The 14,091-nt window shown below is 41.0% G+C and overlaps 1 protein-coding gene across 7 annotated transcripts in view; it reads right to left on the bottom strand.

Moving 5' to 3' along the window:
- Positions 1-14,091, bottom strand: part of LOC125461272 (receptor-type tyrosine-protein phosphatase T) — a 1,279,761-nt gene that overhangs the window by 199,021 nt on the left and 1,066,649 nt on the right. For 5 of the 7 annotated variants that reach the window (XM_048549829.2, XM_048549830.2, XM_048549833.2 and 2 more), the window contains one exon: positions 12,585-12,614. The exons of the other annotated variants lie outside the window; for them this stretch is intronic. In XM_048549829.2, coding sequence (XP_048405786.1) covers positions 12,585-12,614 — 30 coding nt within the window. The remainder of the gene's footprint in view (positions 1-12,584; positions 12,615-14,091) is intronic. 7 annotated transcript variants of the gene reach the window in all.

The following is a 14,091-nucleotide window of genomic DNA, read 5'->3' as shown; positions in this document are numbered from 1 at the left end:
ATTTGGTAAACGTAAATAACATAGAAAGTAGGAATAGGGACTAGACCATTCAGCACTTTGAGCCTGCTGTGCAATTCATCATGATCATGGCTGATCATCCAACTCAATTGCCTGTTTCTGTTTCTTCCCTATATCCCAAATAACCCTTTAGTCTATATGAAATCATACACTTTTTTGGCCCTGACTACTTTCCAGGGTAGCAGATTTCACTGGCTCACCACTCGCTGGCTGAAGAAATTTCTCCTCATCTAAGTCCTAAATTGCTTATTCCTTATCCCTGGTTCTGGACTTCCACGTAATTGGGAACATCCTTCCTGCATCTACCCTGTCTGGGCATGTTAGCGTTTTACAGATTTCTATGAGATCTCTCCTCATTTGTCTGAACTCTTGTGAATATAATCCCAATGAATTCTCTCCTCAGATGTCAGTCACATATTCCCAGGAATCAGTTTGGTAAACCTTTACTGCACTCCCTCTACAGCAAAAATACCCTCCCTTCCTCAGATAAAGAGACCACAACTGCACACGACATTCCAGGTGTGGTTCCACTAAGGCCCTACATAATTACAGCAAGGCGTCCTTGCTCCTATACTGAAATCCTTGCACTGAAGATCAACATACCATTTGCCACCTTCATCGCCTGTTGCTCCAGTATGCTTGCCTTCAGTAACTGGTGAATGAGGACACCCAGTTCACCCCTCTCTGATGAAGGGTCCAGGCCCGAAACGTCAGCTTTTGTGCTCCTGAGATGCTGCTTGGCCTGCTGTGTTCATCCAGCCTCACATTTTATTAACCCAGTTCTCAATGCCCATTCTCCTCTCACAACTTATAGCCAATCAGATCTGCCTCCCTGTTTTTGGCACCAAAATTGTTAACCTCACATTTATCCACATTATGTTGCGTGTGTAATGCAATTTCCCCTCACTCAACTTATCAAAATCGCACTGAAGCCTTGCTGCATCCTTCTCACAGCTCACCCTCCCACCCAGCTTTGTGACATCTACACATTTAGGAGATATTACATTTAGTTCCCCCAGAGATCAAAACTATATGCATTATTTATTCTGTTTTTACAAACAATCACGAAGATTGGATGATGCTGAAGATAATTTGAATGATCTAAATGAATATAGACTAAAAATAATATGAAACAATGTAATGATGGTTACAATTTTATAACTTTCTCATATATTATAAATTCTTTGAAATTAAATTTATATATTAGTTTGGCAATTTGTTTATATGTTACACAACAGTTGAATTAGCATCATTATTGCAGAATAAATAAATCAAAAACAAGTAACTTATCGGAATATATTATTTTGCATTGTAATTAAGAAGGTGAAGGCTTCATAAATGGTGTAATTTAGTTCATTAGCAATATGTATGGGAAGATTTATCATTTGTTTTCATATTCAACAAATTAAACTACTGTTTTCACAAACTTAAGCCACATATATCTGCTCCTGGTTCTGAATTGAATAAAATAGGAATAGACACAAGTTTCCTGCAGTAGCATTTAATACTGTGACCAATTAATGTTTCTTACCTGCAGGCAGGGCTTCACAGAAACACTTAGATGAATGCTGTTACTGAGCAGCCATATAATAGCTACAAATCACCATGATGGATGTAAACTGGCATTTACAGCAGGAGCATCAGACTGAATCAATCAATCAATCATCGTCCAGCTGTGTACCATCAGAATTAATCAAAGGCATCATTTACATGAGCAGCTCCCAGAGTTTGTTATATTCTATTATAGAGCAAGAAAGAATTGAACAGAAAACCAAACTCTCACTGTGCAAGGGGAAAGTATTGTTTCGTCAACCTGTATTACAATATAGGCCCAAAGATGTGCAGCTTAGGTGGATTGGCCTTGCTAAATTGCCTGTTGTGCCCAGAGATTTGCAGGCTGGGTGGATTAGACATGGGAAATGCAGGGTTACAGGAATAGGGCAGGGGTGTGGGTCTGGATCAGACCCTCTTTGGAGGGTCAATGCGGGCTCGATTGGCCGAATAGCCTGTTTACACACTGTAAGGATTCCACGTTCTATGTTCAAGTCAGAACTGACCACTGGCAACAGTAAAAGCTAAAAATCTGGTGCATTTATGTTTCCCTATCAACTATTTTCAAAGATATGTTAACCCTGCTAAAATTTTTTAAAAACCTGGCATTAAAGTAACAGGCATAAGAATGCAAAATGAATTCTTCTATTCATATCACAGCTTGAAATGTTTAAATGCAGCAGCGGGCAGAGAATACATTGGTGATTGGAAAGGCAGCTGGTCGATGATAATCCCTTAGTTTATTGTTCAATAATACACTCACTGCTACAGAGTTTGCCTTCAAACTTTGAATCAATTAAAAACTCTATAATTAGGCTTCAGCTTCCTGCTCCAATTGCAGTGGAGCCTGTGTCACTGTAATAATGAGACTCTAGAGGCTGCTGATTGTAAGCATCAGCTGCAGCCTCCTGCTGGAATCCTTGACAGTGTATTTAAAAATGAGGAGAAAACTGTAGAAGACGGGCTGACAATAAAGGTAAGAGAGATCAGTGTGATTCATTTTTAAAATGCAGTCAGTACTTCAGGGAATAAAGGCAAAGTGCCCATTTGAACAATTTGAAACTGGAAGTTTTTTTGATACTTGAAAGGTCACGAACTATGATATGGTCCAGGAAATTATATGAAGTGTTTAGTTTATCAAGCATAGCATTACAAGCAGGAAAGCAGAGTTAGTGGGTATTGAAATGATTGGATGAAGCTGTGCATATATATTTCGGTCCCCATTTTAAAGACATACAATATGGCTTTTCATATTATTGTAGTTGAATTCTTCAATTGATCAATCACAAAACTCACAGCATTCTAAGAAGCTGGGAAATCAAGATAATTGAAGCACTGGAATTTCCCTGCCATCTAAGTAAAGAAGTAGGAAGGTACAAAAAGGAAGTGCCACCATGGTGGCATAGGAATAATATCACAACCTGGAAAGTTTACATTGAGAACTGACACTATGGGCTGTATCTTATGCTCCTTCTGGCTAAGCACATATTGCCTTCAATTTCCTGGAGGGATTTCCACCATGATGCCTATTAAAATTTCTCACCATATCTTACCAAATTCACTTCATAATCAAGCTACCCCCACCCATACAGCATCGACAACTTCTGATTTAATTCCTACCTTACTGCGTGCCATTCCCAGAATGACATGCCACACAGAGATATCCATCAAAAGGTATCCATCCATTGCACCCAAGCCATCTTTAAAAGGCTGAACAAGCACTGGTATTCCAAAGCTGCCCTACTTGGTCAAGGAGATTTATAAAAGATATTGGACACGGTGAAATGTTACGACAATTCTCCAACAAGATGTGGAGGCTCTGACTGAGGGGCTGGTGCTAAAGGGAGGAGTCCTCTTTCCAGAGGACTGGCAAAGGAGTGCATGCCACCAGAGGTTGGCAGTGTGATCCAAGGTTGTCAACCAAGTCAGTGCCATCTTCATGACATGGAGGAATGGGTGGCAGTGCTGTAAGAAGATCAATGACCTTCTCCACTGTGTCAGGGTAAGTGCCACACTCTTCTCTCTGGGTCACTGACTCTATCTCTGTCGTTGCACCTGCCTCCCACTAAGACTTGTGTTCTGTCACTTTCATTATTGCCTGCAACATTTTTGCTCTCACTGTCCCCAACACTGTAATCTCCCACACCACTCACTCTGCATGCCTCATGAACAGCTTACTCAGTCACTGGGGCCACCCTGCCACCTTTCTCCCACTAGCACCGGTTAATAGCTGTCCCATCCCCTCACTGCTTTTCTTGAGCTTCATTTATACAAATAAGGAATGTGATGGAAATGTCCCCCACTTGCCTGCTTGAGTGGATTATCAACAGCACTCAAAGTGCGACATGACCCAGGGCAAAGCAGCCCACTTGATTGACACCACATTCACAAGCCTCCACTCCCTCCACCACCAATGCTGCCGTGTAGAGCAGGGTGTATATCTACTGCAGAAATTCACCAAAGATCCTTAGATAGCTCCTTCCAAACCCATGGCCACTTCCATCTAGAAAGAAAAGTGCAGCAGATACATGGGCACCCAATCAAATGCAAGTTCCCCTCCAAGCCGCTCACCATCCTGCCTTGGAAATACATCACCATTTCGTCATTACATCTAATTTCAGAAGAAGGGTCCCACCCCGAAATATCAGCTTTCCTGCTCCTCTGATGTTGTCTGGCCTGCTGTGTTCCTCCAGCTCCACAGTGTGTTATCTCAGACTACGGCATTGGCTGTTCTTACTATCACCTATACTTTACTGTTGCCGGGTCAAAATCCTGGAATTCCCTACCTAGGGGCATTTGGGGTCTACTACATCAAAGGATTGCAGTGGTTCAAGAAAGTAGCTCACCACTATTTTCTTAAGGGCAAGAAGGGATAGGTAGTAAAAATTGGCCCAGCCAATGATCAACGTCTCCTGGGGTGCACAGCCATTCCGATGTTCCATGTGTAATAATCCGTGTCAGCGCGCCAACTGTGACATTGACTTCCCGTTCCACAAGTTACTGCGACACATGTGCCTTGCAGCTCGGAAGAAAATTCGAGGGAATGCAGCCACTGACATCTACATTTGTCCCTAGTAAACAGAAAAAGAAATTACAACAGAAAGCAGCCCCTATAAGGGGCTTGGCTAGACCGTTACCCAACATGAGGGTCCTCTGCCCCTGCGAGGAGAAAATGCTGGCCCCCACAGGAGAAGACCGGAATCAATCCTGTCAGATGCAGAAACCCACCAGCACAGTAGGTACCACTCTTCACTCCACTGCAACTCTCACGGTAGTCCTATTGTTGGTACCATCCACTGCACACCACTTCTAATGTCCACTACCTCTGCAGTGAAAAGGATAGCTCCCTTATAAGCCACATCTCCACCTCTGAAGATGAGAACACTGAGTCCTCAAAGAAAGCATCAGCAAGGCTGCTTCCTGCACCCTCCCCCAGCTCAGATACTGATATCTTTGTTGGGGATTTTTGTCTTAGAAAGTGTAGGATCACAACCTGGTGAGCAGCTCACTGTGACAGCTCTGCAACCTGGTTGAGGAAGAAACATGCCAGACCACTGGCACCCAGAGGTCTGCTAGAGAACCTTCTCAGCTGCCAGAGAAGCGTACATTGCTGTACTCCATCCCCCAGCCATTGGCTCTCAGGGTCAGAGGTAAGGTGCCAGGAGGATAGGGAATCTGACATACATTCCAAGTGCCCCTTCCTCAAAAGGAGACAGGGCAGTGGGACCCAGCCAGGAACCACATAAATCTGCAATCAGGCCAAGATCTCCATCACGCACCCTGCCTACCCCTTGGAAGTTCATGCTGTGGATAGTCACTTAGCATCTGGCATCAAGACCTTTGGCATGTCTGAACCATCCAGACACAAGTGCTCCTGAAGTCACACCACCAAAACTCCAAGGCCAACTGGTCCCACTGGTGATCATGCTCCCTCTATCAAAGCTGAGGAACCAGGGAGTGCACTAAGAGGAGGAAGAGGAAGAAGTAAGGTAACAAGGTGTGGAGCTGGATGAACACAGCAGGCCAGGCAGCATCAGAGGAGCAGAAAAGCTTATGTTTCAGATCTGGACCTTTCTTCAGAACTGGTCACTGGATCCGAAATGTTAACTCTGCTTTCTCTCCACAGATGCTGCGAGACATGCTGAGTTTCTCCAGCAATTTCTGTTTTTATTTCAGTTTTCGAGCATCCACAGTTCTTTGATTGTTGCTTGCACTTTATTGCTAGTTCTTTGTCACTCTGTGTAGCCCCAATGTCATTGCTCCAATATGAGATATATCTTCGTGGCCATGTTTGATATTTCCAACAATAGATGTCTGCATTGAGAATCTGTTGCATTGTCTGGAAGCAAAAAGAATAAGGTGTACAGAATAAGGTGTTGACACCTTTGGCCCTCTTCCTACAACATCCCCATTCTTTCCCAGCCTAGGCAGGCAATAGCCTTGGGGTGAATGAGTAGGTCAGTGGTGTCTAGGGCAAGGAGGTAGGTGTATAACAAACAGTGGAGCCAATGCATTAGGAAGGATAGGTGGGGGTGAGGTAGGATTAGTGCAGGTCTGTGTTATGCACAGCGCATGTGTCTGTGTAATGTTCTTTCTGTTTAAACACCTTCACATCAGAGGACGTTGCAGCTCCATCCCTAACAGATCAGGACACCTATTGCACCCATTTCACAATCACTTTCTTCTCCATTGTGCACTTTCGATTACTAGTGTGATGGAAGGTGACAGCGATAATGTTAATGGCTTCCTGCCCCTGCTTCTACTTGTCAGTGAGCCACCAAAATCCTTTCCCAATTGCCCTTGCCATAAATCCCATTGGCTTTGCAGCTCCCCAGGTCCTGACCCAACGTGTCCATGTGAGTTTGTTCCTGTTCACCAGCATCGGGCATATGAGATGACCATGCTAGGTGTGACCATCTAATGGCCTGCCCTTGAAGCCATGGGCCCCTTTGAATCAATGCTTTACCATATCCCTCTCCTGTAGATACTGCTGTCCACTCCACCCCTTTCTTTCCCAGCTCCCAGCCCCAAATTGTGATGAATAATACATGTCTCCTCCTTACAGTTGCAGCCCCCTTGTTCACCACCGCCACTCCCATTTCCTCTTGATTTCCACAGAAGGATCTAGTGCACTCTCCATAGCCCATCTCTTTGAGCAATCTAACTGGACAGTCCTGGATGAGAAGTGCCCAGCTGGTGGTTGTCCATTTCCCCAATAACATTAACCCTATCACCCTGGAGACATAGGACCCAATTCAAGGACTGCAGAAACACGACCCCCAACCCCCTTACCCCAAAATGAGATCACTCCAATGGATGGCAGACCATGGCCATTCACCTGGATTAGTGCAGGAGGCTGCCTTTGGCCTATTGTACGTCAACCCCAATGACTGAAGGCTGCCTCCATGGACTTCAATGAGCACGACTACACCATGACTTGGAAACATAGCTGCCTGCTTGCTGTCCATGCAGTGTGATTGCCATGTGAGCTACTGTCACATGGTGCAGGTGATAGTTTAATGGATAACAAGATGCACGCCACTTTGACTGAGAACTGCTGTTCAGCAAGGCAAACTGCCGAGTTGGGTGACTGCACCGAAGTCATGGCAAGGCAAGGCTGGAAGAGTGTGAGCATGCATGTAGATGCATGTGAGCTCGAAGGGAGCCAGCAAGCAGCCTGAGATGTAGCCTGGTCCAATGCATGAGCTGGGTCCCTGTCCTTGCATGCACAGTGTCCCTCCTGCAGCCTTGCAATGAGAGCTACCAGTACGACCGGAAATGCAGATCCGTGCACCCTGAGTAACTTGCATGTGTACTGGAGATGTGCCATGATAAGTGTAGTGATTGGAAAAGTTGTGATGCCAGTGTCTTTGGAAGAAGACAAGACAGGATGTGGGTGGCACCCATTGAGCATGCCTTGAGATGCTGTTTGGTCATACACAACATGGAGGTTCCTTTTGTAGAGCCATGGAGTCTCTCACTCTGATGTCTATGTTGTGTTTTCGTGACATCTGTCTTGTCTGGTGATTTTGGTGTGATAGAAAGCTGAATATTAATAAGACAATTTAGGGCGGTTAAACACATTGTTAATAAGCAATAGTCTACCTCAATTGACACATCATTGCTGACGAGCAAGAAATTTGCCTCCTCACTTTTCAAAGCATTTAGGATAGACTAAGATGCTCCCAGTGTAAAGGCCTGTCTGGACTTCTTGGCTTCTGTCACAATCTGCGCTATTGTCCCTCAGACCCCTATTAGATTCTGCCCAGAATATATTATTGCCTGATTTCTACTTTTTTTAAATAACACACAATAATGTGGGGTTTTGCCCAATGAATTGATTAATCAGAGCTCACAGTAAATGATTTCAAGGAAATGTCAAGGGCAATTATGAGTGGGCAATAAATGCTGGCCTTGCCATCCACGCTTTCATCTCATGAAGAAATAAAGAATAAAAAATTGCCCAAGGTTGCCTAAGATGGAAATATGTTCATCTTTAAAGCTGAAACTGAAGATAAAAATTGAGTAAACTGAGTATAAAACCAGAGTGCAACTCACCAGTAAAACAGGGTAAAGACACCTCTAAAATTCCTGTAGGTTTCAACTTCGAATGAAGTGAGGATCTGAATCTGAATTCAAACTACATTTAATTCCAATTGTAGTATCATGAGGATGGAAAGAATTTGCAATAATGCCATTGTCATAGTGAGAATGCAGCCAAAGCAACCACATGGTAACGACTTAAGAAGCATATATCATTTTCAACTCATTCATTTTCCTATTATAAGAGCTCAGGTTGGCCTCTGACATTGCTACCTCTCTTTTTGGACTGAAAAGATTGGAGTTTTCAGAATGAAGTGACATGAATTCCATGCAGACTTCAAACAGCACATTCATCCTATTTGGGAGTATGAATCCCAGCAGTACCTGTCAGGAAACCTCTGCATGTATCTTTTTGCAATCAACTTGGGCCTTTGCATTCCAACAGGAAAATGAAATGTTGTCAAGCCTCGGGTTGGTCAATGTTCTTGCATGTAAAATGAAATGCTGCACCAGAATGGTGGCTGTCATATGAAAGAACACAAGGTCTGGAAGGTCAAGTTTCTGTACTGTTTTGACACTCCTGCCACAGTCAGATAAGTTAGAAACATGCCAAATAAAGCAATAGTTGAGCTGATTTTACTTTGGAACTTTTCCTTTCAAGTATAACTCATGGGGCATTAAAGATTATTTGCCCAATTCACCTAAGGTCATCAGACAATTTCAGGTAGTTTAGTTATGTTGCTGTACACCATGTTGCTGCAGATTATAGAGCAATGCCAATGCACAGTGAAAAAGATTCTAAAGATATGTTCCCTAACAATTTCCAGTGCAAAAGTAATTTGGTTTTGAAATATAAACAAATGGTGATCTTTTTGGTCTAAGATATCAGCCTAGAAAGTATGCAATGTGACATTAATGTTTAACATTTTACATGTTCACCTGAAGCCAAACACTTTATCATAAATGTTAATTCATTGAAATAAACCAGTCGATCGACATATAATTAGTTTTGTTGATTCTTTTGAAAGATTGAGCTTGAGGTTTGTTTTCTCATTTGTCTCTCATTTGTCTCTGTGTCTCTTTTTAACCAGTTGTGTTTCTCTTAACCAATGAGTTACATCTGTGATGTCTGCACCTTCCTGCCTTCATTGTTTCTGTGTCTACCTGTCTTTCTTTGTCGGTTTTTCCTTTCTTGTGAATTTCTGTTCCTCGGTCACTGTAATGTCTGGATGATTGTTCTGTACTCACTGATTTTTCTCTCTCTTGATAACAGAGTGTTTGTAGTTGACTGATTGATCTCTATCCAGACTTTTCTTGGATGATCTTTGGCTCCCTTTGTCTCTGAACCAATTACTTCTGTCATCACGATTTCTGTGTCTGCCAATGCAGTTTCTTACGAAACGATGTTTCCCAATGTACATTCAAGATGAAAAGGAGCCCTTGTGGAGTAGTAATAGTGTTCATGCCTTTGGGCCAGAAGCTTTGTTCAAGTCCTCTAGCAGGATTTGTTGGCCATACAAGCATGCTGTTAACATGGCCAGACAAGTTTATTGTCAGCCTGTAACAACTTCTAATATGCCCATACAGGTCTTGGAACTGGGAGATAAATCGTCCCAATAAGTGAAGCTCTGGGCCCTGAGTGTCCACTTTGTTCGGCTCAGAGGTGGAGTACTAAAGGGTTGGACACTCGGGAAAGGGGCAGCACCAGACCCTGAGACTTCTATCTCTGCCCTGGTTTGAAAGTAGCTAAGAGGGCCAGAGCCTCCTAGTGAGCCACCCTGAACAAAGTAGTGGAAAATTACTTCAATACTTATTCTTTAAGCTAATTGGATGTACATGGCTCAAGCCTCGGAAACAAGGGTGGGTGAAAAGACAGACAGATATTTAAGATGTACTGGAGTTCCCGCATATTTGTTCGCTTGTTTAAATAAAGTTCAACCTTTTTCAGGAAAATTTTTTCGAAATTGTTAAAATTTGACGCTCATGTTTATTAATCATTCCAAATACTTCTTGCAATAAAACATTTTTACATTTAGAAAACAGTGTGTAACTCTGGTTTCACCTCCTAAGGAATGCTCCCTGGTTAAAGTTCTGCATTTGGCCAAGTTCTCGGTCATCCAGGAGCTAGCCACAGTACTGGTAATAATTTCTTGTGTAATGCCATCAAACCGAGAAGTTCTCTGCCATTTCCTATCTAAGGTGGGTCATTGGCTGACAGTGATTGTTCCTGGGATAGTAGGAACTGCCGATGCTGGGGAACCTGAGATAACACGGTGTGGAGCTGGATGAACAGGCCAAGGAGCATCAGAGGAGCAGGAAAGCTGACGTTTCGGGTCGAGACCCTTCTTCAGAAAAGTGGTCTCGACCTGAAATGTCAGCTTTCCAGCTCCTCTGATGCTCCTTGGCCTGTTCATCCAGCTCCACATTTGTCCTGATTTGTATATTTTGCCATCCCAATCGCTAAGTGTTCTGGAATGGGTTCCAGAAATCTGTTGTTACCATCTTAGTATCTATCAGCATCCATTCCAGTGAGATATTCAATTATTCACTGTAAATTATGTAGGCAGGCAGTGAGGAATATTTAATTATGAGCTGAAGAGACAGCAGCATTGGATTTTAGGGAAGAAGGTAAAATATCCAAGATTAGGTGAGCAGACAATAGCAGGAAATTTCGGCAAACAGCCGAGGCTTCTTTTATTTATATCTCAGGGAGCAGAGAGCACCATTAAATTCTAGCAAACAGAAGGGTAATACATTTATTTATACTCCAGTGAACAGACTGCAGTAGAAGGAAAAATGAGCAGCAGAAAACATTTAATATTTATATCTAGGAGATCAGGCAGCACCATTAATTTCTTGGAACAAACACAGCAATATATATTTATCTAAAAGGAGCAGGAGGCCCTGCTACAAGAAGTGACAGTTTATTTGTTTATCGGGGAAGAAACAAACACAGCAAAAAAATAATTAAGGAGATTTCAAATTTAATATGAAATGAATTTGAGGATGTGGACTTATTTATAAAGTGGATAAAATATATAAAAGAAAAATCACTTGCAATGGTGAGAGAAAACAAACAAAATGGAGACAGTTGTTTAGAGCTTCTTCAAAGTGTCATTGCAATGATTTCAACCTGCACCTACACTGTCACAGGCAAGAGTTTACAAAGGAAAATTGTTGTTCTAAATGGTTGTGTACTATCTTAGCACTGTCACTGGTTGCTATAAAAGTGTAACAAAATATCATGACAACAACAGGAAGTGTGTGCACAACCATATTTTAATAACATAAATAGATGGGTCATGGTCCTAATGAAAGAACTATGGAAATAATTTCAAACAAATCAACAAACAATTAAATGTTAGGATTTTTGTGGTGAGGTAAAATGCAAATGTTTGTAAAATACTGTTCACCATCTTTTTTACAATTGGTCTACAGTGTTTTCTGCTAAACACAGATGTTTAAATGCCATAATTGGTATTAGCTCAGGCTATGTCCTGAAGTCACACAATTATTCTATTCTAGTCTATCATTATCTATGATCGACAGCTATCATTATCTGTGTAATGTAAGCACCTTTACCTGTGTTAAGATCATGCCAAAAAGGCAACAAAACAACATTACATGAGTAAGAATAATCAGATTATTTTCCCTGTTGATTTGTTTTCTTAAATGCTAACATATGCCACATTGTTGAACAGCATTTTTCTAGTTAAAAAATTTTTAGGAAATGGTCAGCTCCTAAGCATTTTCTAATTCCTGTCTGTTCCAGGACTCATGACTGTATGCAACTTCCTTGGGCCACTTTACCTCTGGCCTCGTCCTGTGAAGGAATATTGCATCTTATCCCATCATCTCATCACATGATGAGGAACTCATACTGGAAGACAAGCCATCATTTGGCAGTGTGTTCATGGAACAGTGTTGTGAAACACTGCATCATCCTTACATAGTGGCTATGCATTAAGAATCCATCAGTTCCACTGGATTATTATAGTCCATCTACTTCAGGAAGATTTGTTTTGAAAATTCAGTACTTTTTGGTACACAGCTTTAAAACACAAAGTTGTTTCAAAAAGATCCTTGGATGTCTAAAGTAAATACTGTTCAATATAACTCCAAATCCCAAATGTGGGCACAGCAGGTGACATTTTATGGCTAATTCTTTTTCAAAGTAAAGCTGTTTGTGACATGTTTTCTGTAACCTCTGAATTTTATGCAATTATGTCACAAATCCTGTGGGAAATCGCAGTGGTAGGATTATTTAGCTTCAAAAAAAACATTCCACAATTGTAAATTAATTAAATTAAAACATTCGAATACACTAAACACACAGTTTTAAGAATGTCTTATGCATTTACAATCTTTTAAGTTCAGCAAATAATTGAGCTATCTACTCTAAGCAGCTTTGTTTGGGCATAAGAGAGCATGGAGACTAGTGAAGGGAAATTTCTACTTGAGCTGATACTTACAGGTAGTATGAGTAGGAATAAGCACTCCTCCTGCCATGCGTGAACAGTTGAAGGGATAAATGATGGGAAAGCGATGAAAGGGAAAAATAAGAAAATAAGTTATTAAGGAATTTGCATAGTAAAAGTCAGGGGATAAGGATTGTACAGAAAATGACAGTCACCTTGAAGCTTGTTGCAACAAAAGTGCAAATAACGTCAAATACTGAACTAACAAATCTATGATGTTTATGTGTCTAATGGAATCATTGTTTAGTTTTTTCATTTTATTGACAATTGTTTGAAGGGGAATGACACAAAGACTAAAAGGGACTGCAACCTTGTGTTAATGCCTTTGGAAAGCTTGATGTATTTACAGTTATATTATCCTTAAGGATTGTTTAAAAATCTGTCTGAGAATGACCACCGAGATCATGGAAGATGGGGAATGAAACCAATCTCAGACCCAGTTCTGTTACATCTCCTGAAGAAAATAAAGATGGATGATTTTTCATGGAATTGTACAATGCGTGAGGTGTAGACATTGTAAGCAAATTGCATTAACATAAAGAAATCTCAAAGATAAATTATGCATTTGAGTTTGGAGATAACTTACCATTAATAAAATAAAAACAAATCAAAATAACAATTAAATGAAGGATTATTAGGTTTCAAAGTGAAACACATATGTCTCTCATTTGTAAAGATTAACATACTAAAATTTGCCATTCTAACATTTCCCAAAATGTGAAAACTGTGCACTAATCTGTTAAATATGTGCCAATACTTTAACAATTGGGAACTAGACAGTGTCTGTCATAGGGAAGAATGATGCATCGTCTCATTGAAATTCTACTGCTTGTCAGCTCCAGAAATAACATCCTATGAAGGATACAATGATCTACTTGCTGGCTTACTCAATAGTGAACGATAGTTTGGAATTAAGTAGATATGAGGGAGGCAGAGTAAAAGGAAATAAAAAGAATCTGCACAACTGAGGGGCTTTTCAACGATAGTGTCAGTCCTGTTTATTTCATTTCATGTGTGGCGTTAAAATAGTTTTGAGTAATTTCTACCAATAACCTTCTGTGAGTTGCATCAACAGCAAACTCTAGAGATGCACTGCAAAAATTGATTAAACCAATTCTTCCTCTGCACAATTATCATCACAGTCAATTTATCTTTCATGAGCCACATCATTTGTGATAGAATCTTTATCCTTCGTTTACGGCACTAAAGCTGACATAAGTAAATGCAAATTCAATTTAGTACTATTTTGGAAAGTTACAATACCATCATTATTCTCAGAAAACTATTTTTGTACGTCTTGTATCAAGATTACTGCTTTTGTTATCTAATACAAGGCAGATGAGGACTTGGTGACACGTTGTTTAAAGTACTCTCCCTTTACATAGGGAAAAATAAAAGCTTATCAAAAACATCTTTGATGTTTCATAAGGTGTCTATTTTATTGTGTTTAGAAAATTTAATTTGGTCTTGTCTCTGCTAGTTCATTCCAGTGTCAACAATT

The sequence above is a fragment of the Stegostoma tigrinum genome, chromosome 19, assembly GCF_030684315.1.
Source record: "Stegostoma tigrinum isolate sSteTig4 chromosome 19, sSteTig4.hap1, whole genome shotgun sequence".
NCBI lineage: Eukaryota > Metazoa > Chordata > Chondrichthyes > Orectolobiformes > Stegostomatidae > Stegostoma > Stegostoma tigrinum.
This window is presented reverse-complemented; position numbering and strand designations above follow the sequence as displayed.